At 41.7% G+C, this 27,079-nt stretch overlaps 1 protein-coding gene and 1 long non-coding RNA gene across 14 annotated transcripts in view; one reads left to right on the top strand and one right to left on the bottom strand.

The window, feature by feature from the left end:
• Window positions 1-4,973: 4,973 nt before the first annotated feature.
• Window positions 4,974-27,079, top strand: part of KITLG (KIT ligand) — a 107,671-nt gene continuing 85,565 nt past the window's right edge. For 8 of the 10 annotated variants that reach the window (XM_086403743.1, XM_086403742.1, XM_086403737.1 and 5 more), the window contains exon 1: window positions 4,974-7,033. In XM_086403743.1, the coding sequence (XP_086259869.1) occupies window positions 7,019-7,033 (15 nt within the window). In that variant the 5' untranslated portion in view covers window positions 4,974-7,018. Of the gene's footprint in view, window positions 7,034-20,416; window positions 20,487-22,406; window positions 22,498-27,079 lie in introns of those variants that run through there. The other 2 variants (XM_086403738.1, XM_086403739.1) reach the window with 2 other exon arrangements.
• LOC147371368 (uncharacterized) lies at window positions 7,978-18,452 on the bottom strand. 4 transcript variants are annotated; one of them, XR_015164789.1, is made up of 4 exons: window positions 18,039-18,450; window positions 16,741-16,790; window positions 9,858-9,935; window positions 7,978-8,391 (listed from the first exon to the last, which is right to left on the bottom strand). It is a non-coding gene; the product is annotated as an uncharacterized LOC147371368 (long non-coding RNA). The 4 variants fall into 4 exon arrangements; XR_015164788.1 differs by having other exon boundaries at window positions 16,746-16,790; XR_015164786.1 differs by having other exon boundaries at window positions 9,858-18,452.

Here is a 27,079-nt window from a genome sequence, read left to right as displayed (position 1 = left end):
CATAATTATTTACTGTTTTTTTTAAATTGGACCTGTGATTAATTTTCAGATACCAAAGGGAAAAGAATGCTGACTACCGATTATTTAAGTATTTCCTATCCTTGGCAATGTTTTCTAATCTGTATTCTATAATCAAGAAAAAATAAACTAATGAGTTTGATAGTATTCCCTAAATATAAGAACTGTTGGGCTTTCAAAGAATACTCTGAACTGTTATCTTTCAGCATTTTTAAGACTGGTCAAACCAGACATCAATAGGATAAAGGGACCGTCACATTTTTGTGGCTTGTGGCAAATTCATAGGAAGAAGGTAACATTTCCAAGTAACTTTAGCAGGAAAATATTTTAGTGGATTCTGATTGGCCCATCTCAAGTGATGTAGCCATACCTCACCAATCAGGGGATTGGCCAGGATTCTAAATCCAGGCCTCAAATGAAGGGGGAAGGTAAGGAACAAAGGCTTGTGAATGACAATCCCTCCTGAAAGACTTCAAATCATCTTGTGTGATTTCTACAAAAGAAAGTGGGATGCTGGTAGCAGAGGAAGAAGAATAGGAGAGGTGCTGAGTAGGTAAAAAATCCTAACCATAGTTCACAGCCTGAATTAGATCATGCCTTTTTCACTTACCAATTGAGGATCTTGAATAAATTACTTAATCTTATTGGTCCTCAGTTTCCTTATTGATCAAACAGAAAAATTATCTCCCTTACATGATTGTTGTGAGAAATTGGTGATATCATATAAGCCATGGGCCTTGTCCAATTACTGCCTCCTGTCTAGCATCAGCAAACTAATCAGAATAATATTTAAGAGATTCACTGTGTTCTGCTCACTGCACTAAACACTGAAGGTAAAATAATGAGTGAGGATAGTCAGAGTGACTTTAATCATCACACAAACAAATGTGAAACTGCCTCTGTTTTATAAATGCTATAAAAGAGGGAATTCATACTTGAGTTTCTAGTAAGAGTGTGCATGTGTGCTAAGTCACTTCAGTCATGTCCAACTCTTTGCAACCCCATGGACTATTGCCCACCAGACTGCTCTGAGTATGGGATTCTCCAGGTGAGAATACTGGAGTGGGTTGCCACGCTGTCCTCCAGGGTATTTTCCCAACCCAGGGATTGAACCTGCATCTCTTATGTCTCCTGACAGGATAGTTCTTTACCACTGGCGCTACCTGGGAAGCCCTTCTAATAAGAGACATGCATGCTCAGTCGCTTCAGTCATGCATGATCTTTGCAATCCTGTGGACTGTAGCCCACCAGACTCCTCTGTCCATGGGATTCTCCAGGCAAGAATACTGGAGTAGGTTGCCAGGCCCTTTTCCAGGAGATCTTACTGATGCAGGAATTGAACCCGCGGCTCCTGTGTCTCCTGCATCACAGGCAGATTCTTTGCCCACCGAGCCACCTGAGAAGCCCCTCTAATAAGAGCGGGCTGATCAAATCAGAGGTTGGGGAAAACCTACTTGAAGAAGGGAATTTAGGGAATACTGAATTGAGATCTAAAGAATAAGAAGATATTTACTAGGCGAAGAGGAGCAAGTTGAGCAAAGCAGTCTAGGCAGAGGCAGAAGGAAGAGTACCGAATAAGTACAGGCTCTGAGATAGGAGAGAATTCTGAGGAATATCAAATGGCTCTTGCCTCTGGGGTAGGAGCACAGCATGAATTGACTTTGGAGAGGCAGTGAGGAGCCAGACCTCAGAACGTTTAAAGCCTTTCCTGTTTTTTTTTTTTTTTTTTCCCCCAAGAGTAATGGCAAGCCACCAGAGTTCTCAGCAGAGGAGGTTATGTGATCGAAGTGTTACGTCTAACAGAGGGCAACCAGAAGGGGTGAATGAACAAGAGATGTTTCGTATGCAGGCAAGACTTACCAGACTTACTTATTAAATTAAATCTATCTCTAAAAAACATCAGCAACAACAAATGTTAAAGCTCAAAAGAAAAAAAAAGAAGCTTTCCAACAATTAATCAAAAGCAGCATGATGGACCAACTAGCACTGAATGTATGCAAGTAAAGACTAGATACTCCTGGACAGACTTTCTTCCCAATGTATCAAATGTTGAACTCCCTGTACCTTATAACAGGAGCCTACTATTCTGCAGAAAAAATTCCTGATGCCTCTTATCCTTTTAGAGCACAGCCTTACCTCTTATTCACTTTTAAGTAGCTCCTGGTTTTCTTTTGCTAAGGGCCTGGATGCTGGCTTTTGTCTTCTCTCAAAAGCCTACCCTGAAGAGAGATCTTAGTTTTTCTGACCCACTTCTGACCTCCTGCTGAGCTTGCCCACAGTCTTCGATTTGTATGCTAGCTCTTCTAATCTCTTTGATATCTTCTTTTTTGTTGTTGTTCAGTCACTCAGTCATGTCCGACTCTTCTGGACGCCATGGACTGCAGCATGCCAGGCCTGCCTGTCTTTCACTATCTCCTGGAGTTTGCCCAAGTTCACGTCCACTGCATTGGTGAGGCCATCTGGCCATCTCATCCTCTGATGCTGTCTTCTCCTGCTCTCAATCTTTCCAGCATCAGGGTCTTTTCCAATGAGTCAGCTGTTCGCATCAGGTGACCAAAATCCTGGAGCTTCAGCATCAGTCCTTCCAATTCTCCAATGCTCTGCCTTCTTTACAGTCCAGCTCTCAAAACTGTACATGACCACTGTCTAGGTATGTCACAGCTTTCTTTCCAAGAAGCAATCATCTTCCAATTTCATGGCTGCAATCACCATCAGAATTGTAGCGTCAAATGAAGGAAACAACAGATAGAGTTATCGATAAGAAAGTCAATCATGCTATTAATGGAGCTAAAAAGCCATTGACTGTGGAGGTGGAAGAAGAAAACAGAACTGAGAGGGAGAAGAAAGGAACAAGGGAGGAAGGGAGAGAAGAGAGTGAGTCATTCTAGGAGATGAGCATATTGGGTATTGAGATGAATTATCCAGTTGATTGAAAAGAAACTGGACTGAATTTCTGCTAGGTCTAAATCCTCTGGTTTCTTTAAACCTGTTCTAACCTGTAGGCCATTTCCTCTTATTGGTTTCATAAAATTAGTATGGTTAAATAGATGTTGGCCAAGCTTCAGTAATTCTTCCATGATGATTTTTGTCCATATCTATCTTCCTTTATTACCAGTTTTATTTAACGTTATAAAACTTCTTTTAAAAGTTGGCTTAAAGCTCAACATTCAGAAAACAAAGATCATGGCATCTGGCCCCATCACTTCATGGGAAATAGATGGGGAAACAGTGGAAACAGTGTCAGACTTTATTTTTTTGGGCTCCAAAATCACTGTAGATGGTGACTGCAGCCATGAAATTAAAAGATGCTTACTCCTTGGAAGGAAAGTTATGACCAACCTAGATAGCATATTGAAAAGCAGAGACATTACTTTGCCAACATAAGTCCATCTAGTCAAGGCTATGGTTTTTCCTGTGGTCATGTATGGATGTGAGAGTTAGACTGTGAAGAAGGCTGAGCACCGAAGAATTGATGCTTTTGAACTGTGGTGTTGGAGAAGACTCTTGAGAGTCCCATGGACTGCAAGGAGATCCAACCAGTCCATTCTGAAGGAGATCAGCCCTGGGATTTCTTTGGAAGGAATGATGCTGAAGCTGAAACTCCAGTACTTTGGCCACTTCATGTGAAGAGTTGACTCATTGGAAAAGACTCTGATGCTGGGAGGGATTTGGGGCAGGAGGAGAAGGGGACGACAGAGGATGAGATGGCTGGATGGCATCACCGACTGATGGACGTGAGTCTGAGTGAACTCCGGGAGTTGGTGATGGACAGGGAGGCCTGGCATGCTGGGATTCATGGGGTCGAGAAGAGTCGAACATGACTGAGAGACTGAACTGAACTGAAGTTGACCCTTAATTTTTTTTTTTTCTAAAAAGCAATCAACTTGGACTCATCTGTTTAATATGATATATATGTTATATGTGTGTGTGTGTATTGCTCAGAGGTGTCTGACTCTTGCTGACCCCATGGACAGTAGCCTGCTAGACTCCTCTGTCCATGGAATTCTCTAGGCAAGAATACTGGAGTGGGTTGCCATTCCTTTCTCCAAGGGATCTTCCTGACACAGGGGTCAAACCCAGGTCTCCTGTATTGCAGGCAGATTCTTTACCATCTGAGCCACCTGGGAAACCCTATATATGTTATACATGTAAATATATAGTAAACATTTTAAAAATATGCATTTCAACTTATCCTCATTTGATAAACAAAGATGTAATATCTATACTCACTTGGGGAGCCTTAACAATTATGCATGCCACACTGTTTAATCCCTGATTGGAGAAAAGATCATAGAGCCTGCATACAGTCTAAAATAGAATCAACCTTCCTCAAACTCATTTCCCTTTCCATAATAATATTGGTCCATAATAATACATTTCAGAAGTGTAACTCCTTAGTGCGTAATATATATGCAACTCTTTGGAAGATTCTGGCAGACCAAAATTACTCCTAAAGGCTGGTTATATTAAGATTCGATTGCCAGGGAGAAGTCATTAGTTAAATGATTTTCCTCTACTGTCCAATTTGTTTCTGTTTTCACACTTCCACTCTGAGTAAGATCATTTTATAGCACTGTTTTGACTGAAAGTAATTATTTAAAACTCTGAACTTTGGTTGTGGTCTTTTTTCAAACACTTATTTTCATAGCTATGGAGGAGACAGTCTCCTAGCCAGAGATCTGTGGCTGCTTGGAGTAAAGGACTTGATGAAGGATCATAGTGAAACAAATCCACATTTCCACTCCTTGTTCTCCCAGAACTTGTTTGCTATTAAGTGTGGTGTGTGTTGAGTCACATCTGACTCTGTGATCCCCATGGACTGTAGCCTGCCAGGCTTCTCTGTCAACAAGATTTTCCTGGCAAGAGTGGGTTGCCATTTCCTCCTCCAAGGGATCTTCCCAAACCAGGGATCGAACCCTTGTCTCCTGAGTCTCCTGCACTGTGGGCAGATTTTTTTTTTTAACCAATGAGCCACCAGGGAAGCTCATATTGAGTGTGGCAAATAGAATAATGTCTGTACCTGCTGCCCCCCAACCCCTACCAAGATATCAATCTCTGGAACCTAATCTTGGGAACCTGTGAATATGCTATACTAAATGGCAAAGAGGAATTAAGATTGCAGGTGGAATTAATGATGCTAATCAGATGATTTAGGGAGCATACCCTCGATTATTCAGGTAAGCTCAATGTACACAAGGTCCTTCAAAGTGAAAGAAGGAGGCAGAAGGGAAGGCCAGAGTGGGCGATATGAAGACTCAACTTACCGTAACTGATTTTGAAGAGGAAAATATCTATAAGCCAAAAACTCTGGATTACTTCTAGAACCCTGGACAAGCAAGAAAAGGAATTCTCTAGAGCTTCTATAAGGAACACAGCCCTGTCAACATTTAGCCCTGGGAGATCCATTTTGGACTTTTGACCTCCACGCTGTAAGATAATAAATACGTGTTGTTTAACGTGAATAAGTTTTGGTTATTTGTCACAGCAGTGATGGAAAACTAATACTATGAGCTTCAAATTTTACCTAGTTTCTTGTTTTTCATGATTATAGGTTTTATGGCCATATGCCATATAAATATTATGGCATATTCATTTCTTTAAAAAGGCTCACTGAATTAATTAATTTGGAATCCTACTCATTAAAATACCTAATTCCTCAATTTACATATTTTTTCTTATAGATTATTGACATATTAATCTCTAGTACATACTTTCTTCAAAGAATTAATAAAATGCTTTTTAGTGGTCTGAAATAAGAACAAATATAATGGGGCTTTAGAGAGTCAAGAATTGTTTTAAATATTTTTAAAAGCTGTATAGCCAAGACTCTGGATTCAAGTTAAGTTCTGCCATTTACTAGCTGTGATTTGGGGAAGTTGACCTAAGACTGTTTCATCAACTATAAAATGGAAATAAAAATGACAAGACCTATATAATAGATTTGTGGAGAGGATCTAAGTGAGATAATCGCTGTTAAGTACTAACACTTCTCAGGCACAGCGCCTGGAATGTAATTAAGTACATCACACAGTGGTTTTAGCTATTATTGTTGTTGTAGCATTACCTGACTCCAAAACGTTCTCCAACAACAGAAAGTACAGGTTTCCAAAACTGCCTGGTTCTGTGGCCTGCCTGTTACCTACCTCCTGTTACCTACCGCCTCTCTTTCCATCTTAATTTCTAAAGCAGCAGCCGTAAATCACTCTGGAAACAGCATCTCCCTTAGCAACATTCAACTCTGAGTCAACAATAATTTCAATGATTAAATATCCATTCACTAAAGTAATTGTTTAAAAAAAATTGGAGTGGGACAATGGCCTAACTATATAGATCCTAATTAAGCTTTAAACATTTTTTTCCCCTAAAGCAGGACTAGGTGAATTCTTCGCTAGGCCCCGAGTGACTCCTCCAGCCCCGCCTCTGCAGTAGAAAAGGAACTGCCAGCCCTCGCCCAAGCTCAAGGTTTCTCTTGAGTCCCCCGGCCGTGCCAGGCTAAGAGGCAGATCAGAGACTCTCCGCGCCCGGCGCGCAGCGCGAGTGGCGGCTGCAGCGTGTTCACCTTCGTCCTAGGCGCCCCCGCGCCCCAGTGGTCTCCCAGCCTTGCACGCACCAGCCCCCCAGCGCTGGAACGCGCTTCGCTTGATCTGTCCAACTTCTGGTGCTCCAGCCGCCCTCCAGGGTCTGCCCCCCTGCCCCCCTGCCCCCTGCCCCAGCTCAGGCTTGCTTCCCCGGGGCTCCGGAAGAGAAGGAGGCGTGTCCGGAGTAGGCGGGCAGGAGCCGTATAAAAGTGCTGGCGGCGCGCCGGCCCAGGCTTCGCTCACCGCCTCGCGCCGGGACAGGGATCGCCGCACCAAGCACTGGCAGTGGAGCGGGCGTTGCGCTCGGGCTCAATGCGTGGACTATCTGCAGCCGCTGCTCATGCAGTATGCTGGAGCTCCAGAACAGCTAAACGGAGTTGCCACACCGCTGCTTGGGCTGGATCACAGTGCTGCCTTTCCTTATGAAGAAGACACAAGTAAGTAGGGCGCGCCCGGGAGCTCGCCAGCTCTCCAAGAAAAACCGTGCCCGGAGGCCGGCGCGTCCCGGCCCCAGCTGCCCCGGCGTGCGGGGCTGTGCCTGCCGGGCGAGCCTGGAGGGGGTGGTGGAGGCGGGAGAGGCGCTCGAGCCCCAGCCGCCCGGCCCGGGTGAGCCTGGAGAGGAGTGGGAGGGATGAGAGGGAGCGGGTGTCAAGTTGGGAGCCGTAGCCCGTAAGTTGGGAGCTGTCAGTTGGGAGCCGCAATTCCTGTAAGACAGAAGGATCTGTTCTTTGGCCGGAGAGTTGAAGTTATTCCGGAAAGGCATGTCCTTGCACGGGAGACATTTTCCCGTGGATTTCGGGAAGATTACACAATAGTTACCCACGCGCCACGCTCGATCACTCGCGTACTCAGATTTTTGTGTGGCTCGGGTGTGGGTGTCGGGCTCGTGCGGACTCCGGTGCAGCCGCGGGAACCGAGCCAACCCCGAGGTCCTTACTCGCCGCGCTCAGCTGGGCGGAGAACCTGCCCCACCAGCCGGGGGAAACTTGGCTCCCGCGGCGTCTGCCAGGTTTGCGGCTCTAGGAGAGCTCTAGATAGGGTAATACCTCCACATTGTACCCACTTTCTTCCATTACAGAAGAGAAGAAGTTGTATAAGTGTGCGCGCGTGCGTGTTTTAATGGGCACCTCTGGTGGTAGTTATGGAGGTAATTCCCGGTGCTGCAAAATTTGCATTATGCACAAGAAGCACAGAGGGTAGAGCACCGTCTAGGGGTACAATTAGTTGTTGTTGTTTTTTTCCTTTCTTTCCTTGCAGCAGATATCTCAGGCTTGTCCTTGATAAAGGGCCGGCGCGGCACTCCCATCCACAGTTCTTTTCGCCAGGTCTCACCTCTTCTTACTTCTCCCCTTAGGAATTTTTCTATGTTATCTGCTGCGGGTTAGGTAAGGCTGCCCTCTCACCCCCCAGAGGTTCTGTCGGAGATTGCAATTCTTGACACGTGTCGAGGGGGTGGAAGTGGCGGGTGAAAAGATTGTATACGTCTTCAGTTTAGAATGTTGAAAATGCTTTATTTAATGACACACTCAGTGTCACAGTTTCAATAGACGTCTAGATCTGGGAAGGGTACCAACGCATTCAGAAGGGAGTAGAAAGACCCGAGCCCATTACATTGTGTGGAAAAGAGCAGGGGTTTGGGACTTGGCCTGGCAGAAAGGTTTGTGTAGTCTCTAGGGCAGCTGCCCAAGGCGGAGGACAGGAGCGCAGCGCAGGTTTCTTTCTTGCAAGCAGGTTAGTTTATAGGCAGAGCACCTGGGATCACCGCAGCGGGCTGTTGAAATGCAAATGTGGAAGACTGGCAACAGAAGTTTTAAAGTAATTACTTGACTTATACATGCTTTCTGCTGTGTGAAATTAATAAGCATGGGCGGGGAACCAATTCTTTGTTACAGTAGCATCTGCTCATATGAATGGCAGTAGTGAGATCTGGGTGGAGAACCCCGCTACCTTCCAGTTCAGGAAAAGAGCCTAAACCTTCCTATTTAAACAAGATCTCTGGAGACAGATCAGGTTAATGACCAACAATCCAAAGGTGGGTGGTGGGGGGTGGTATGGGACGGTACTATCAAGTCAACTTAGACTCGGTAGGATTGATGATCCTTGCACCCTTGCTTGCTTTGCAAAACAAACGGTGAGCTCTGTAATCTCCTTTCTCACTTTGATTACATGGCTGTGTAAATCGGATTACATGGAATAATTCCATTGAAAACTAGAAAGAGGTCGAACTAGCCTGAAACTCCTTGGTGATAGTGAATCAGTACTGCTGACCAGGGACGTTGGAGACAGGGGAGTATTTTAGAAATGTGACCTGCTCAGGCTGAGTAAAAGTGCAAGCCCTTTGGGGGAACTTGCTGATGCTGAAGGGCTGGAGGCAAAGGAGGGCAGTGCCCTTGGTGAATGAAGGCATTCATTGCCTGGGATCTAATGACCTTCAAGGTTTCCTTTAAGGATACTTCTAGCAATTCCACATTCTTGCACTGAAGAAGGAGACCCTGGAAATAACATGAAATCAATGAAGTAATCAGTGGAAATGGGGGAGGGTGTGTAGGTCCTCATTCATATTTTTAGATTTTCTAATCCAAAAGTTACAAAGAAATTTCCTAGTGCAACTCTGTACGGAGGGAAAATAGCATAAGGTAATCTGACATTAAGAGATGAGATCAATTGTTCCAGTGAATCTAATGTTATACTCGAAAGGGTGGAATAGCTATTAATATTCAGTAGTTAAAATAGTCATTTATAAAGATGGAATCAATCCCGAGTTCTGTAATAAAGCAAACAGTTGTGTACCCTTCCATTACCCAAGATATAAAATGAGAAATTAATATACTTGAATTATGCAGCTCTCCAAGAATCACAGGGACACGAGGCATTCTAGCCTTATAGTCGAGCTAAATAAATGTGGAAATTCCACCAACAACCACTTGAGGTGTGAAAAAACGATTCTTTCATTTATTTAGCACATGCGATGGACCAGCAGATGGGCAATAATTACACGGCAGGAGTCGTGAGGAGCAATTTGAACGGTTAAGTTTTAATCACAAGTCTACAGAAATCAAAGTATTTTGCATTTTTCAGATTTCTGAATGTATTTTATCCTTATTGTGTGGTTTTACGGTTTCTGAAGGGAACTGTGTCTCTGGCTTAGAACATCTATATTCACCATATAATAACAATCGGACATCTTAATTTGCAAGACCAATTAGGAAAGTGCTATCAGTTTAACAGGGCTGATGCCATGTTTATTGATGTTGTACTTACATTTTAGTTTTGAGATGGTTTGTGACAGTTTTCACAACTGCTGTCGGGTTTAGAAATATGAAGACAGGAAAATTCTGTCTGGCAAATGGTGTAGAGAAGACCACGTTAGGCACACATTAGTTCTCAGAAGAAGCAAATAGAATGATTATTAGCTTTTGTTTTTCCAAAGAAGATACTCTGCGCCCCCCCCACCCTTTTTTTTTTTTTTTTGTCTGTGTGAAGTTTGTCATCTGGGTGATGATGCAAGTTTATAGAAAAATTTAACATTTATGAAAAGAGCATTTTTTAATCTTGTCCTTAGAAATCACTCCATTTGGAATGGGTGCTTTGAACAGTCCTAATTTATGTAGCTTTTAATTGATACGTTCTGCCAAAACTTTGAAACTCAAGTGCTAAATCGATTACGTTTAACATAAAACAAGGAAAATAACCATATGGAAATCTGAAGGCCTGAGCCAAACCAATTAAAATTGCCAAATTTTATTTATATCTAACTGCTGATTTGGAGATAGCAAATTGGTGAGTCACATTTATTCTATAATGATAGGTGATTGAAATCTTTCCATCACCATCAATAATGTTAAAAAGAATGAATTCTTCCCCAAGTAGCTAGTCTGAATATGGGAGGTTCTTGCATGGTCTGGCAAGCCCCACTCCATGTGCTCTTCCCCATCCATGTCCAGGGAGCACCTAAAAATAGTGAAGAGATCTTAAACGTTAGCTTTTCAAGACTGATTCTAATTCCTCTTTTACCACTGGTGAGAAAAATGACTTCAGGCACGTGGTTTAACGTCTTGGGATTTCCATTTTGTAATCTGTACAATGATTATCAAATAGTTATAAAGATTTGTAAGGATTAAATGAGATTTTATATATCCCAGCCCAGTGGCTTGCTGTGGTTACAGCTTAAATTTATTATCCCTAGAAGAAAGTTGCCTCCCGGCTCTCTTAAAAGCCAGGGATAAAACTAGCTTTTGCAGGTAAATGATGCTTAACCATCAAAGCATAGATACCAAATTTTGATAATCTGGATCTGTGGATTCAACTTTATAGGCTGATATGTGTTTGTACTCATCAAATCAAGAATGTGTGAAAAGAAGGGCTATCTCCATGGCATGGGAGATGCTAAATTCTTTAAAATTTTTTCTTTAGAAGTGAAAATGAGAGAGTGAAAATAGAAAAAGGAAATATCACTATCTCTGATTCACTTTCATATTTCCGCACTCTCGCTTTCTGAGCCCCCCTAATCTGAAATCTGAGGATTTATGTTATTTTGTTTTAGAAGGGACTGAGTCAGCTTCTTGTCCTTGATGTTCTTTGAACTTGCTGTTCTGAGTGAGGACAAGGATTCATGTCTGCAGCGTTCTTTATTGTCTTTACCAGGCAACAGGCAACATGCGGTGACATTTTTTTTTTTTTTTCCCATTATGCAATTTTGGGAGATTTTTTTCTTTTTCCTTGATTACCTTAACTTTCCCTTTTGTAAATTAGGGTAAGGCATTTGGATATAAATCTGTCAGGAATGATCTTTTATCTTTGTTTTCTAGTACATGAATCATGAGCAGCTGCAGGAGACTGTCTTTTTGGTGTTAGTCACCTGTGTAGTTGGAACAATTTAGAAAACAAATTGAAGAAACACCAGGATGCTTTTCTAATATATGCTGCTTTCAGGGTTATTTTGTTTGGACTTTGTCTCATAGAAACCATTGACTGTAGCCTTACTGATTTATAGATGCATGAGATGCTTTTGCCTTTTCACTTAGTTGTGGGCATGCTAAAACTGTTTACTGGGGGTGGGAGAGGATTGTCATTATCTATTTCTATCTATTTCCTTCTGTCCAGAAAAATGGAGGTGATGGGGGGAATGTGACTTTCTTATAATTAGGCCTCAGGGACCTTTTTCTAAAATCACAATGTGTGTCAGGAAGGACAGGAAGACTGTCCTTTATATAACTCTCTTTGTCTTTTGACTACATTTTCCTATTTTTCTAGGTTGCTGCATTGACTTGGTTATTAGGGGATGGAGTTCTTTTTTAGCACAGATACTATGTTATCTGACTTTGGGAAGGTATTTGAATCTCTCTGGACCTCAGTTTCCTCCACTGTAAAATGAAAAAGTAGGACTAGGTGATTTCTCAGTGTCTTATACTTTTAAAATTCTCTAAGGTTCTAGTCAAATAGATACTTGAACCAGTTGGCGTTTAAGCTTCCATTGGTCCTGAGGTTCATGTAGTCATTGCTTTGGTGTGAATAGAAATCATAACGATTGTCTTATATATGGTTATGGAGTATAACCATATAACATATTTATATATATATATATGGAAAATAAATGCAGTGGGGCAAAATGAAGGAGATTTCACTTTAAACTGTTCTACTTTTAGCCTTTTCACCTACTACTTGATATTTTTTCTATAAAGAATGGTGTTTACACTTCCTATTTTAGCAGTGTCCCTCACTAATGGGGATCTTTCCTTTCTCTCTTCCAATCTTTAAATTCTCTTATGTGAAGAAGAATCTTAAGAAAAAGTCAGGCAGCCAGAGAGGTCCTCTTACATAACTAATGTATGCCTGCCTCCCCATATTAGCTTGTCATTTCTGCCCCTGCGGTCTCTAATATCTGTGTGCCTGGAGTAGAAATGTATAGAGAGAGCTTTCTTGGAGGGTATCAGAGGTATGGGTCCTGCACTTGGCTCAGGATCCAGGGCCAGTCACTGAGTCTCTGTAGTCTTGGGCGAGTCTCAGACAAGTCTTGGGCAAGTCACTGAGTCTTAGTCATATCGTGCCCTAGAGTTAATCCTGAGAAGAGAGTGAAGAGGAGGGGTCTGCAGCTGGAGACGCAGAGGCTGAGAAAGGAGGGAGCAGCTCTTCTGCCTCCGGGAGAGACTGTTCCTGAGGATGGCTCGTTGCCATCTGAGTCTCTCCGTGTCCTGGGTTTTTGCAGGTCTAGGACCACTCTGGAACACCTCTTACTCGCGACTTTTCCTTAGCTTCTCTTGCCAACTGACGGAACTGGAACCTGGGACTAGCCTGGTAGCCAGCAGCTGGATTTCCTTGGCAGCCAGAGCCACTTTGCTCATGATTGACATGAGAATATTCAAAGATCAACTGGACCCCCCTCTTCCAGGCAAAAGACCACAAATTCTGCAGAAAATAGAGCTGTGACAGTGACAACAATGTACCATTTGCTCTCATCATCAGCAAAATCTAGCGAGCTTCCTACTAAAACCATGTTCAGAATTGAGGCAGTGATCCAGATACTTGACACAGCAGCAGTGGCTATCTTTCGGTTATCTGGATGCAAGAATTCAGTGCTTGACTTTGCAGGTGTAAGCTGTTGCCTTGGGGCTTGCGGTGCAGCTGATTAGAATGTAGTCTCTAAGGGGGGCAGTTAGGGTGCCTTTTCTGTGTTCCTGGCACACAGACGGCAGCTCAGAAATCTGACAGTTGCCTTGCAAATAATGCCTTTGCTCTCCAGGGTGACCATGCAAAAGGGCGTACAAGACGAGAGCAAGAGCAAAGCTCTGTCACTGCTCATTTGCAAAAGCAAGCCCCAGCCTCCTTCACCTTTGCAGAAAGGGTGGCCCTGCTGTCTAATGTACCCTGTCTGTACACTGTGCCACCACTGGAGACCGGGAAAGAAAGAGCATAACCTGGAGGGAGCCGTTGTTTGTCTTACATACACATACTCTGTTGCCCTTTCAGGAGCAGAAGTTCACCTTTTGTGTAAAAGCCCTGTGGGTGCTTAGCACTTTTGCCTCTTTGTCACCTTGACATGAAATCTCTGAAGCCAAGGACCTTTCCTTTTAAGGGTCTTTACCAAAAGTCCAGGACTGAATCACATCTGGTAATTGGCCTGTTTCTTCTAAATGCCAGTGTTTGAGTGGTAGTAAACCGAGTTGCCTCTAAAAATTACAGCGTAATAATGGTAATCTATTGTCACAGACTGTTTTACTGAGTTTTCGACTGTTTACTTGGGGTCCCTTTCTGAAGCCTTCCTAGATGCCTTATGAAGACACGAATCTCTCGATTTCCAAGAAGAGTGTTGCAGAGAAAGTAGGTTGTGTTATAAAGGCTTTGCCCCTCTCCTGGAATGTGTTGTCCTTATAAGAAAGAAAAGAAAGATAGCGCTAACTCGTGTCCAACTCTTGCGATCCCATGAACTGTAGCTTGCCATGCTCCTCTGTCTATGGCATCCTCTAGGCAAGAATATTGGAGTGGGGGGACTTATAGATGGTTATTAAAATTGACATTCACTGCAGAACTTTAGATGGGAGGAAGGAGGAAGGGTAGAGATGTTTCATATAAGATGGTTTCTAATGTGATCTAGAAAAGCCAAGGATTGCAAAACAAACCCTAGCAGTTGCACATCATTATTTATGGCTCTGTGTAAACCTACAGTTTAACACTTCTGAAATAGTCACTGCATTAGGGATTTCCATTTCTGATGATCGACTAAAACCTCTGTGATTGGATCTCTGGCAATTTTAGAAAGGTGCTACCTTCAGCCAGCCCTACCCAGAGATCTCTGATGTGTTCTGTTAGGCAGAGAATGAACGCAGGTCATTCTACTGCTTATTAGATTTATTATCACACTACAGGAACTGGCTCTGTGCTTTATGCCTCCAGATGGTCCCAAGTGGGTGCTAAAATGCTGGAATAGTAAAGAAGTCAGAAAACATTCATGAAAAATCCAAAAGAAGTTATTAGCAAAATGTTTTTAATACTGGATGAAATTAATTCTATGTAGAAAAACATAGACGGAGAAGGCAATGGCACCCCACTCCAGTACTCCTGCCTGGAAAATCCCATGGACGGAGGAGCCTCGTAGGCTGCAGTCCATGGGGTCGCTAAGAGTCGGACACGACTGAGCGACTTCACTTTCACTTTTCACTTTCATGCACTGGAGAAGGAAATGGCAACCCACTCCAGTGTTCTTGCCTGGAGAATCCCAGGGACAGGGGAGCCTGATGGGCTGCCATCTATGGGGTCACACAGAGTCGGACACAACTGAAGCGACTCAGCAGCAGCAGCAGCAGCAGCAGAAAAACATAGAACTACAAAGTAGGGTTTATATAATCTTTCCATTGTTATGCAACAAATTGTAACAATATTGTTTTTGTTTTTTCTAATTCTTAACCCCTGCCCAGGAAAGTATTTTAAAACTTTAGGACACATTTGTTTATAACATACTGTAGCCATAATGGTACTCTATGTCTGAACAGTACTAGGAAATAGTGAACTATAAAAAATAGTCCCCCATTTGAAACTCGGATCTTTTATATTCTTAATTCCATAGACTTCTAACCCCCAAGTTGATTTGACCATTTATTGTTTGCATTTATTTATAAATGTCACACATAAATGATTTGGCTTGAAGGAATGATATTTAGTACAGTTTGTGTCAAGCATTTGACATTTAAATGTGTAGCCATTTTAAATAGCTTTCATGATTATTTTGTAAAATCAGACCACCCTGATAATAAGATTATGCCAAAATAGCACTTAGTAGAAAACAGTTCCAAGATGAGTGAATTCAGACCTTTTCTTCTTAAGTCCCATTTCACAGATGAGGAAACCAAGATAAAGTCTTTTCCTTGTTAACTCAAAGGGTTTTCTGGTCATGATCAACACCCAGAGATTCAGTTGGCACGACTGCAGTCCATTAGTGGGGCTTATTCAGAACCTCAAAGATACACATTCTGCTCAGAAGAACATTGAGTCAAAAACAAATGCAGTCAGATATTAAAAACAGCTGCCTGTAATAGAATTTGGTAGCAAAAATTGTGTGGAGTGGTTCATACTAGAGGCTCAATGAAAATAAATGGAAAATTGTGGAATGAATAAATGCCTGATATCCGGTTGTTAAGTGTCAATAACCTGTTTAAGAAGCCTTTTTCTTTCCTTCTTTCTTTTTTTTAACAGTAGGCAAATTTTAACTACTGTCCTGGCTGTGTCATACACATAAATGTCTGGTTAATGATTGGAAAGGCTACTTTGGTCCCCATTTACAGCATTAATTTTCAGTGAATATGTGCTATTTACTAATCAAAACTGGTGGGCATGTGAGAATACAAAAAACACTGGACTGAAGCAAACACAGCAGTGGTTCTGCCACTTACTAGCAGTGTGCTCTTCAGTAAGTATTTCTCTCTGAGCTTTACTTTCCCAGTCTCTAAAATGGGTGCAGAAATAACTACCTGTGGCTAGTATTGATGTCGTGATTAAGTGAGATAGGCTGTGTAAGGGCACAGGGACTTGCTCCTAGTAAATAACCAGTTTCTTCTCAGCAAGAAGAGCAAATCACAGAACCTTTCCGCAAATCCACATACTGAAAGACATAAATGCGTTATTCGCATTTCCTCACTTTGGGTATAGGGCTTGCATGAATAAGTGCATTAAGATAATAGAGCTTGGGATAGTTGGGGAATTTGGGATTGATAGGTACACACTGCTATTTTTAAAATGGATAACCAACAAGGACCTCTTGTATAGCACAGGGAACTCTACTTAATATTATGTAACAACCTAAATGGGAAAAGAACTGAAAAAAGAATAGATACACGTGTTTGTATAACTGAATCACTTTGTACACCTGAAATGAATACAACATTGTTAATCAACTATTACTCCAGCAGAAAAGTTAAAAAAAAAAAAGAGCTTTATACCTTAACTGCCTTCTTTATACACAATCTACCTTCTTCAGCACTCCTAGCAGACTAAACAGAATTTTCCTCCAGTTTTACATCCTCTACCTCATTTTTCCCCTTGCTACGATGGTAACAGGCATACAAAATGGGCCAAAAAACAAGCTGCTTAACAAAATGAAGAATAAGGAAATAAAAAAGACTAACTAATACGTTAATACCCATTGATTACTCACCATACCTGAGGCACTAGGTCACAGACTGCACAGGAATTTCTCATTTGATTCTAGCCAAAAAAAAAAAAAAATCTTATGAAGCAGATATCCTTATTGACATCATTTTTTCAACAAATAAGGAAACTGAAGTTCAAAGAGATTAAGAACACTTGCCCAAGATTACAAGTGGGGCAAAATGCACGTAAGTGGAAGAGTTTGGATTTGAAGCCAAGCCTGTTTAATTCTACAAACTAGATTCCACTGAACCACGTCAATGGAATGCACCTATGTTTAATATACATATAATCTGTAAGCCTTGAGACTTAAAAAGAAAAGTGTGTGTGAAGATGATGGTTTTTTAATCTTATAAGGGGAAGGCTGAGCAGGCAAAGCAGAGCTCCTGGGGTGAGTGAAGGGTTGCTTCTGACTCAGCTCCCAGGACCACCCAGGAGTGTAAATGGCGGTGAAGAGCAGTAACACTCCCACAGTCTGGGAGCCCAGCTTGGTCCTCAGTCTCCCTAGCCATCAGATGCTTGCCTCTGCTGACCCATTGTGAGGGAGGCCCCTTGTTAACTGGAAAAATGCCATTTTATTTTATGGAATTAAGAATCACTGCCAAGTTCTTGGTGTCTGTCAAATAAAATGGTACTTTTGTTGGCAGAGGGGAAGGTTGTTAAATATTTGAAAATTGTTGCAAAATAACTTCGTGGGAGAAGAAAGCTGTTTCAAGGATTACCTTAATCAATTAGCTCTGACTCTTTTCATGCTGTTTCTGAAGACAATTGTCAGTGACTGTGATCATTTTTGGAAAACTACTGAATAATGTCTTTTTGCTAAAGCTACCAGCTGTTAAAGTTGTGACCTTTGCTTTGTAATTCCCTATCAGTCCAACTGCATGAATAGTAAAAATTCATTTTCTGCATTGATATTATGATTTTTTGCAACAAATGACTGTTGGAGCATCCTTGGTGGCAGCATCACTTTGTAACTTATCAGTTTAGTGGAAATGAAAGTGTTCTTTAAAAGATCCTGGAATCATTAGAACACAGGTGAAAGAAAACAGCAGAACAGAGGTGTGATAAGCTGAACAGAACTAAACAGACAGCAGTTGGATGGCCTGCTTTGGTTAGATGGCCTGCTGATCCTCTGAGCCTTGGTTTCCCTATCTGCCAAAAGGGAGAACAGTACATTTCTCAAAGGTGGTTGTGAAAATTATGTGAAATAATCCACAAAAAGTCCTTAGTCCAGTGTCAGGCACCTAGGGAATCCTAAGTAAATATTCACAGTAATCATTAGCATTAAACAAATGGTAAACTTACGTTTATATTGAACAGATGGCTTCCCTGGTGGCTCAGTGGTAAAGAATCTGCCTGCCAATGCAGGAGATGTTTGTTCAATCCCTGGGTCAGGAAGATCCCCTGGAGAAGGGAATGGCAACCCACTCCAGTATTCTTGCCTGAAGAATTCCATGGACAGAGGAGCCTGGCGGGCTACGGTCCATGGGGTCGCAAAGAATCGGACATGACTTAGTGACTAAACCACCACCACAGCCAAGCTTATCAATAGCAATGAAGCCTTGTGTTTTAAAGTGACTTTCACTGCAAAATCTCCATTGTCAGAATGAAACAGAAAATTGAAGCAATTTATCCAAATACCTAGAATTAACTTTAGTCCTAAATAATTGTTTTCATTCCCTACTCTAACCAAAAAAAAAAAAAAAAAACAAACTGAAAAAGAGCTAAATGTGTATACTTATAATCACAAGATAGTTTACCTAGAGCAAAGTTAGTTCTTTCTATTGTGTGCCCAAGGTCACAGTGCTAACACGTGGCGGAGCTGGCCTAGGAACCAGGCGGTCTGGAACCAGAGCCTGCATTCCTCAGCCCTGTGCTCTACCTGGAATTGGGGGTACAGACCATGAGTCCTTCCCCTGAATTGGTGAGTGATCTCCTTTCCCTGTCTGGGATGAGCAGTCGTTTTCTGCATCAACAGAAATATAGCCACTTGTTGAAGGAGAAAGGAAAGAGCGTGGCTTTTGTGTCAAAAGCACCTAGGTTTTACCTCTAGCTCTTGATTCTAGCTTTCAAAGGGATCTTAGGCAAATTAGCTAATTTGGCTTGCTGCTGCTGCTGCTGCTAAGTCGCTTCAGTCGTGTCCCACTCTGCGCGACCCCATAGACGGCAGCCTACCAGGCTCCCCCATCCCTGGGATTCTCCAGGCAAGAACACTGGAGTGGGTTGCCATTTCCTTCTCCAATGCATGAAAGTGAAAAAATAAAATGAAGTCGCTCAGTCGTGTCAGACTCCTAGCGACCCCATGGACTACAGCCCACTAGGCCCTTCCGTCCATGGGATTTTCCAGGCAAGAGTACTGGAGTGGGGTGCCATTGCCTTCTCCGTAATTTGGCTTAGCCTTCTCTAAACTGAATTTCCTCTCTTGTAAAGTGGAATAATACTTTGCAGCTTTTTAACCTAAAAATAGTGTCGTATTATCTACTTTCGGAGAAGGCGATGGCACCCCACTCCAGTACTCTTGCCTGGAAAATCCCATGGATGGAGGAGCCTGGTAGGCTGCAGTCCTTGGGGTCGCTAAGAGTTGGACACGACTGAGCGACTTCACTTTCTCTTTTCACTTTCATGCATTGGAGAAGGAAATGGCAACCCACTCCAGTGTTCTTGCCTGGAGAATCCCAGGGACGGGGGAGCCTGGTGGGCTGCCGTCTATGGGGTCACACAGCGTCGGACACAACTGAAGTGACTTAGCATAGCATAGCATCTCTACTTTGTGATTGTCACTCACAGAATTGTACTATTATAAAAAAAGTGCTTTTCAGACTGAACACATGTTTTCCCGCTATACTATTAAGCACTAAATTGTGACTGTGTAAGTGTTTGATTCATTGGCCTCGTCAGACACTCAAAGGAGCATGGACTTTGGAGTTAGAATGAGGCTTAAGTCCTTAATCTTGTTACTCACCAAGACCCACTTTCTTTCTCTGGGCCTCAGTGTTCCTACCTGTATAATGGGGTAGTAAGGGTAATAAAATATAGTTGGAAGAATGCAAAGATCACATGAGATAATGTATAGAAATTGGCTGACCCAGAACTTATGTTCAATGAGTGGTATCTCTAATCTTTAGGGACTGGAAGACGCCAGCCAACAAATCCGTATGGATCAGTCTGCTCTGTCTCTTACCCCACTTGTGTAATAGATACAATTATTTAAACCTGTTGTCACTGAAAAGCTGAAAAGCAAAGAGGGATCATGGGAAATGGGCTTGTGTAGCCATGAACCGAGACTAGTAAGGGTCTGGATGTGGGTCAGCCTCCTGCTTTGAAACCAAGGATGCTGATGCTTGTCTTGACTGCATCACCAGTTGTTGTGTGAGACAGAGATACTTAATAGACCAGTGCTCCTCACGCTGTGTTGTTTCATTCAGAGGCCTACAGTCATGCTATTATTCTAAGCCCTGAGTAATGAATAAGTCCAACTTTCTAAATAATGAAAAATTTGAGTTTATCAATGTCTCCCAAAGTGAGCCTCACACTGCTTCATATAGTATGTATTAATAGTTTTGGAGACACATAGGTATGGAGTCACCTCTTCAAATTGGAGTGACTTTGAGTCACTTAATTCTTTTAACATTCTGACTTTTTCATTTGTAAGATGACATTTATAATAATGTTTAACTCATCAGGTGGTTTTGAGGATTAAAGGAGCCAATGCATGAGAAGGACTGTTCCATGCCAGATACCCAGGAAACCTAGGTAAATGTTAGTTGATTTCGAGCAAAATTCATTTTTGCATTCAGTTGGTTGCTTTTTTTTTTTTTGGTTTTGTCTGCATGCATTGAATTTGCATGGGTGTAGGATCAACAGTTTGGGGATGTTTGCATTATAAATTCAGGTTTTATTTTCTTGTGGGTGATGGTGTTTTAGAGTTTAAGGGCTTGATTGTTGAGGTTAATCTTCAAGTAAGTGTTGTATCAATCACGACCAGATGCAAATTACTTTTATCAGTCCATTATTTCAGGTAAACAAGCATTCCCTTCTTGGACAGAACATTAAACTGTTATGTTCCTTTTGATGGGGTGCTGACTTGCGGAAGACAGAAAACAGCTCCTGTTTCCTGACATTGCATAATCTGAAGACTGTTTCTAGAGGTTTCTTGATTGAATCTTTGACTCTCATGACTTCAACAATTAAGTTATCAATCCAGAGAAGCGTGAAATAACTTTGGGCTCAATTCACAGTAGGCTTTAGCATAACAACTTGAGTCAAGACTCAAGTGAAACTCAAAAGCAAAAAAGATCTCTTTTAAATGTTGAAAAAGGGGAAAAATAAAAAAAAAGGTATGTCCATTCTTTTAAGGCCCAAAGGAGAATGGGGTGAATCATTGATATGTGTGTTATAAGTTATTTAAGAGGAGAGTTAGGTTATAAAGGGGCTTTTTGCATCTTTCCTTGAAAATTGTGCCCTGGCACATGAGGGGCAATGCAGCAGAGTCAAAACAAGCACTTGACTGACTGCACAAGAATCCGCATCCTGAATTCAACTCTATGGTGTTGGTATAGAGTTCGTCTCTCTGACGGCATCGATTTCATAACTCAACAAAATGAAGAGTGAATTCTGTAATGTTAAAGATTCTCTGTAATGTACACAGTCCAGATTATTAAAGAAGTTTGATCATGTGGCTGCCCTGGTTAAAATCTTCCACTGACTTTATATTACCTGCAGGATAAAGTCCAAACCCTCAACACACTGTACAGGATTCTCTGCGATTTGGCTGTTGCTTATCTCCCCTGCTCCCTCAGTGGTAAATTTCATGCCAGTGTCACCTAACCAACGTGCAGTGAAACAGTGATATACTCCACGCTGCACTTGGTCTTGAAAGCCCCAATAGCCCCTCTTTATCCTCCAGTTGATCTACCTGAAATGGTTCCTCTTCTTAGAAGCCCTCCCTGAAGTCTGTTGCCCTTCTTCCCTGCCTCCACTCCCCCTGTATTTAGTGATCTTACCCCATGCTTCTATAGCGTTATATATATATATATATATATATATATATATATATATATATAAAACAATATAACAAAATTTTCTTATTTGCCTATGTGGCTAAATTGGTTCATGTTGATATCCTCAGCTAGTGGTACAATACCAAAATCTTATTAAGGTTTTTGGAACCAAACTATGAGTGCATGAATCACATCAGCTGCTCTACTGAATCTTTGACTATAGCATTCTAAGCATGGGTCAGACTGCTTATCAGTTTAATGCCTGCTGACCTTGGTTGACGCATGGGGTGCTACCACGGAGGGCAATTTGGAAGGTAGGAGGAACATCAATCACGCACTGATGTCATACCTAGGAAATGCATATAACCGTGCATGCAGTACCACTTGGCACAAACATACGTTGTTCAAACATACTTCTGTTTGGAGAGAGAAGTTGGCCACTTGGGGTTGTAGAAGAAGGTAGACTATGGATTAAAAAAAGAGTTGGGTGGGTCAAGTTGCTGGCCATCTTTAAGGAAATAACACACTAGGTTGAATAGCAGGTTGAGATGGTGCTGGCTAATTCAAGATTATATAGGGTCTAAGAGCCAGAAAGGATTTTAGGAGATGATACTGCCACTGATAATGGTAAAGAAAATGCTGATTCTGATTCTCATTTGGTGTGCCAGGTCCTGACCTAAGTGTGTCACATACTTGTATCTGCACTGGTTTCTCCACTTACGAGTCTGGTCATGTGATCCCTTCCATTTACAGAACATGAATAGGTAGGTTGTGTAAGTTGCTCAGCATCTTTCAACTAGTTAGTCTTAAACCCAGTTTGTTTGCTTGGTATTAGTATTGCTGACATTTTCTCTTTTTGCTTAGGTAAGATGTTTTTCTTGATACATAATAATGAATAAGACTGTCATAAATAGAATAAATGAAATTCTTTCCAGCTTACCCACATTCAAGAAGCTTCCTTTCATATTTTCTTTTCACAGTTTGGGTTGGTTAATGGTTAGCCAGTGCAACAGACAAGGGAAGGATGTTGTGAAGGATTATACACTGATGTGTATAATCTCTATCAAGAAAGTGATGAAAGAAATATGAGACGATAGACAATATGAGAACTTTAGATGGTTCAGCCTAGTGATATTTACGGATTTAAGATTGATGTGATTAAGGAATTTAGCAAAAATGATGTTTCAGTACTCAGGATCAAAGATGTATTTAAGTGTGCAGGAAGAAAGTTGGAGAAGGATTTAACATGAAGTGATGTTTTCAAATTTTATCTGTGATTAGAAGCTACCATCTTAGTGACCCAAGGCAATGATACCACTTATAACACAGTGTTCTTAAACACAGAACTATTTTGATGCCAAGTTTTCAAAAGTTCTGAAGTTGTTAAAGTTATGCAACCTTAGAGCATGCCCTAGTTTTACTTTTTTTTTTCTAATCAGGTAAGCTGCTTGGTTTGGGGTGTAGAACTGAAAGGTTAGCATTTCTGAAATCTGTAAAAACTTTTTAAGTTTTGGATAATACTACATTATAAGGAGCAAAATCTACCTCCTGTCTCCATTTACAAACAAAAGCTCCAAAAAGTACCATACATGAGAAGGGGAGATGACACACAAAAATTAAACAATAAATTTGACATGCAGATTTGGCACTCGAATCATATGGCAGCTGAAACATATCTTTGCAATTTCATTTAGTTGGATACACGGCCCTGTCTTCATTTCCTGAGGAACTGGATTCCCATTCTTTCCTGTATAGTGAGAGAATCTCTTTGCTCTCCAAGCACTCTCCATGTTTGTATGTATCCCTCTATCCACTTTTGATTCCTCAGCAAAACAGCTGCTTTGAAAAAAGCCCAAAGAACAGTTTTGCAATGGATACTCACTCATCTTCTTTCTTGACCCAAGGAAAAATTCCTTCCTTTCTTTTTTTTTCCTCTAGGATTTTTTTAGAGTTAAGGCTTGCGGGTTTAAAGTACAGTTTCCATATTCTTCTTTTGTCTTATTATACAAGGAAACTTAATTGATCATCTTTCAGGTCATCTCTGAGAAAGAATTTCAGAACACAAAATAGTTGACATTTCCTTTGAAGATTGTTAACTGAGAACCTTTTAAAAGCTAGTAATTATAAAAAGTGTGTGATGCCACTCCTTACATCCTGGTACATTGTTAAAAAGTCTTCCTTTTTTATTTCTGTCTTACATCTTCCTTTCTCTAGTGATTTTGGAGTCTCTTCCTACGTAGTCATATTATGGAGAATGCTAAGCACAACTCTATGGCTATCTTGGTGAAAAATCGCAATAAAAGAGCTTGCAGAGTAGTCATGCTCATTAGCATGAAAATGTCTATTTTGGAGGGGGTGGTGGTGAGGGCAGTGCCATCTGAGTCCACTCCTGTGTAGTCTGGCATGCAGCTTTCTGTTTCTTGCAAACAAGTCTTGCGAGAAGGGAATGGTGATATTATGCCTGTGTTGCTCTGAAGAAAAGGTAGTTGTTTTTATTCTTTAGTCAAACTAGGAATGGGTCTGATGACATAAAAAAAGTCATTTAGTTCTGTGAGTTTTTTTTTTTTTTTTTGCCTGCTTCAGTAGGGATGACAGATAGAGTCAACCAGTGCTTTGGGAAAAGATAAGATTAGCATTTAAAAACTTAACCTATGTCATCACTTCTGAATGTGCCTGCTCCCTAGTGAAATCATATTCCCTGCATGTGTTTCCCAGTGCAGAGCCACCATGAATAATTTTTTATGAATGACTGCTTTAGAAATTTTGATGGATTGCAGTTCGCTGGGGAAACAGGGAGAAATTTATAGATGCATCTTATCCTGAATTCTAAATAAGAGTGTAGAATTGTACTTACTTCCACTGAACTTACTATAGGAAAGTGTCTGTATTCCAGGTCTTTTTTTTTTTTAATGCCTTTGTTGAGTCAATAAAAGAAAGTAACTGCATGTGATACTCATCTAGTTCCTTTAGAAAGGGAATTGGGATTTTATAGGCGGGTCAGTACTTTGGGTTATTACCACATTTTGGCCAAATATGCCAGTAAAAACATTTAGTTTATTTAGCATTTAGCAGAGCACTGTGCTAGAGGCTAGAGCTACAGTAGTGAAGAAAGCACATCATTCCTGCTTTTCATGGGGCTTATAGGGTAGCCTTGGTTTTATATCCTTATTTTCCATTTTCATGGGGCTAGAAAAATACAGGTACAAAGAAAATGGTTTAAAATTCAAACTGAAAGGCATTTAGCTGATGTTGCATTTTGGATAATTAAAATGTCGCAACCTTCATATGTGTCATCATTAGGCTTTGGCAGTTAGTGGATTCGGAAGGAAGACAGTGGTTTATGCCCAATGGACGAGCAAAACTGTTTCATTTATCCTTCATTCATTGATTCATCTTATCCTTCATTCATTATGGATTTATTTTATACATGTTAATGAGAAGCTCCTCTGTATTTAGCCCTGCTCTACTCACCCTGGACAAAACAGTGAGAGACAGAAAGTACCTGCCTTATGGGGCTCAAACTCAAGAGCAGGAGACAGGTAACAAGCATGCTAACTCGCTTCAGCCATGTCCAACTTTGTGTGACCCCATGAACTGTAGCCTACCAGGCTCCTCTGTCCATGGGGATTCTCCAGGCAAGAGTCCTGGGGTGGGTTGCCATTTCCTTCTCCAGGGGGTAACAAGCCTGCCTGGTGGGTAATGCCAGTTTCATGTGAATAAGGATACCATCTGCTAAGGATTGAATCACACAGTATCCTGGCTTCACCTGTGCCTCCTTCCACATACCTGAGTTTATTCTGTATGCAAACACTTTTACGCATGCTCCCACCAGGTCTGTACTATATAAAAGAGAATTAGATGGTAGGAGTGCTTAAGTAGTTCAAGGAGCTAGAGATAAGAATGATGAACAACGATAGCAGTATCCTCCTCCTCACCCCATTTTCCCACTTGTCAGAAGGAACAGGGATAAGAATAAATGAATTGAGCCATCAAGACAGTTTTCTCATAATTTCTGATGAAAAGTGCTTCAGTGGAAATAAAACTGTGATCTGAGAGTGCTCAACCTGCTTAAGGCAGGTCACCTGGGAAGGTTTTTCCCAGAAGGTGATATCTGAACTGAGTCCTGAATGATCAGAAAGATTTGCCTCATTCACAGCCCAAGAGGGAGAAAGCTTGTAAGGGTGGTACAACAGCTTAGGGCAGAAATATATCCCCGGTGTTTAAGGACCAGAAAGGAGGCCAGTGGAGCTGGAGTATGGTGAGGGGAGAGGCATGGTGAGACTGAGCATGGAGCAGGACAAGTCTGTGTTAAATAGGGCCTTGGAGACCTTGATAGGGATGTGCATTTTATCATAAATGTAATGGAAAGGCATTCCGAGGTTGTAAGCAGGTGGTGGTGATTTGCAATGCCTGAAGACCACAGTCTTGTGAGTAGCAGGCATGGAAGCGAAGGAGGCTATTTAGAAGGTCCTTGGAGTCTTCCCGGCAAGACTGATGGAGCTGGGGACAAGTGGTACTGCTCCGAGATGAGACGGAGGGAAGTGAGTGTTTCAAGACTTTATTTTGCTGGTAGAACCAACAGGACTTGACAGAGTCAGTGTGGAACTAGGGGAATGGGAAGGATCAAGGATGGTGCTCAGGGTTGGAGCTTGAGCCGCCAGGCTTCAGGTCTGGAAATGACATTACTGGGGATGCTTGTTCTAGGTGTGGTTGAAAAGACAGCATTGATATCCCCAGTAGTGGGCATCTAGGAGGGTGAGCTAGCTGTGAGAGACTCCATACCAAGTGCATGTGTAACTTAGTCCTCAAAAAGCTTGTGAAGTGAGTTCCATCATTAGGGCCATGTTACAGGTGAGGAAACTCAAGCAGAGAAAGATAACTTTCCAAAGGCCATGAGGCAAATCTGTGGCAGAGTAGAGATTAAATCTAGAGCAGCCTGGTTGTAGAATCACTGCCTCCCACTCCCGCACTCTATAACGGTTCTCTGTGCCTGAGTAAACACACTGTTTTCTAAAACCGTCTTGGATTATTACTAAAGCTGAAGTTGACTTTTGAAACTCTACTATTCGGGTTAACATTCACCCATTGCCCAAACAATTCCGTTTCACTTTTGCTCCAGGTGGAGATGAGCCTGTTGCTGCTGGGAGAGCTGATCCGAATCTAAGCTCAGGGGAGTAATGATAAAATAACTACAGGCATACCTTCTTTTATTATGCTTCACTTTATTGTGCTTCCTAGATATTGGTTTTTTTTTTAAACAGACTGAAGGCTTATGGCATCCCTGCCTGGGCCATGGCTTTCAGCATCACTTTTCCAATAGCACTTGCTCACTGTGTGTGTCTGTGT

The sequence above is a fragment of the Bos grunniens genome, chromosome 5, assembly GCF_055505025.1.
Source record: "Bos grunniens cultivar Pamir isolate PY7600 chromosome 5, Bosgru_T2T1.0, whole genome shotgun sequence".
NCBI lineage: Eukaryota > Metazoa > Chordata > Mammalia > Artiodactyla > Bovidae > Bos > Bos grunniens.
Note: the sequence above shows the minus strand (reverse complement) of the source record. Positions and strands in the feature narration are given on the sequence as shown.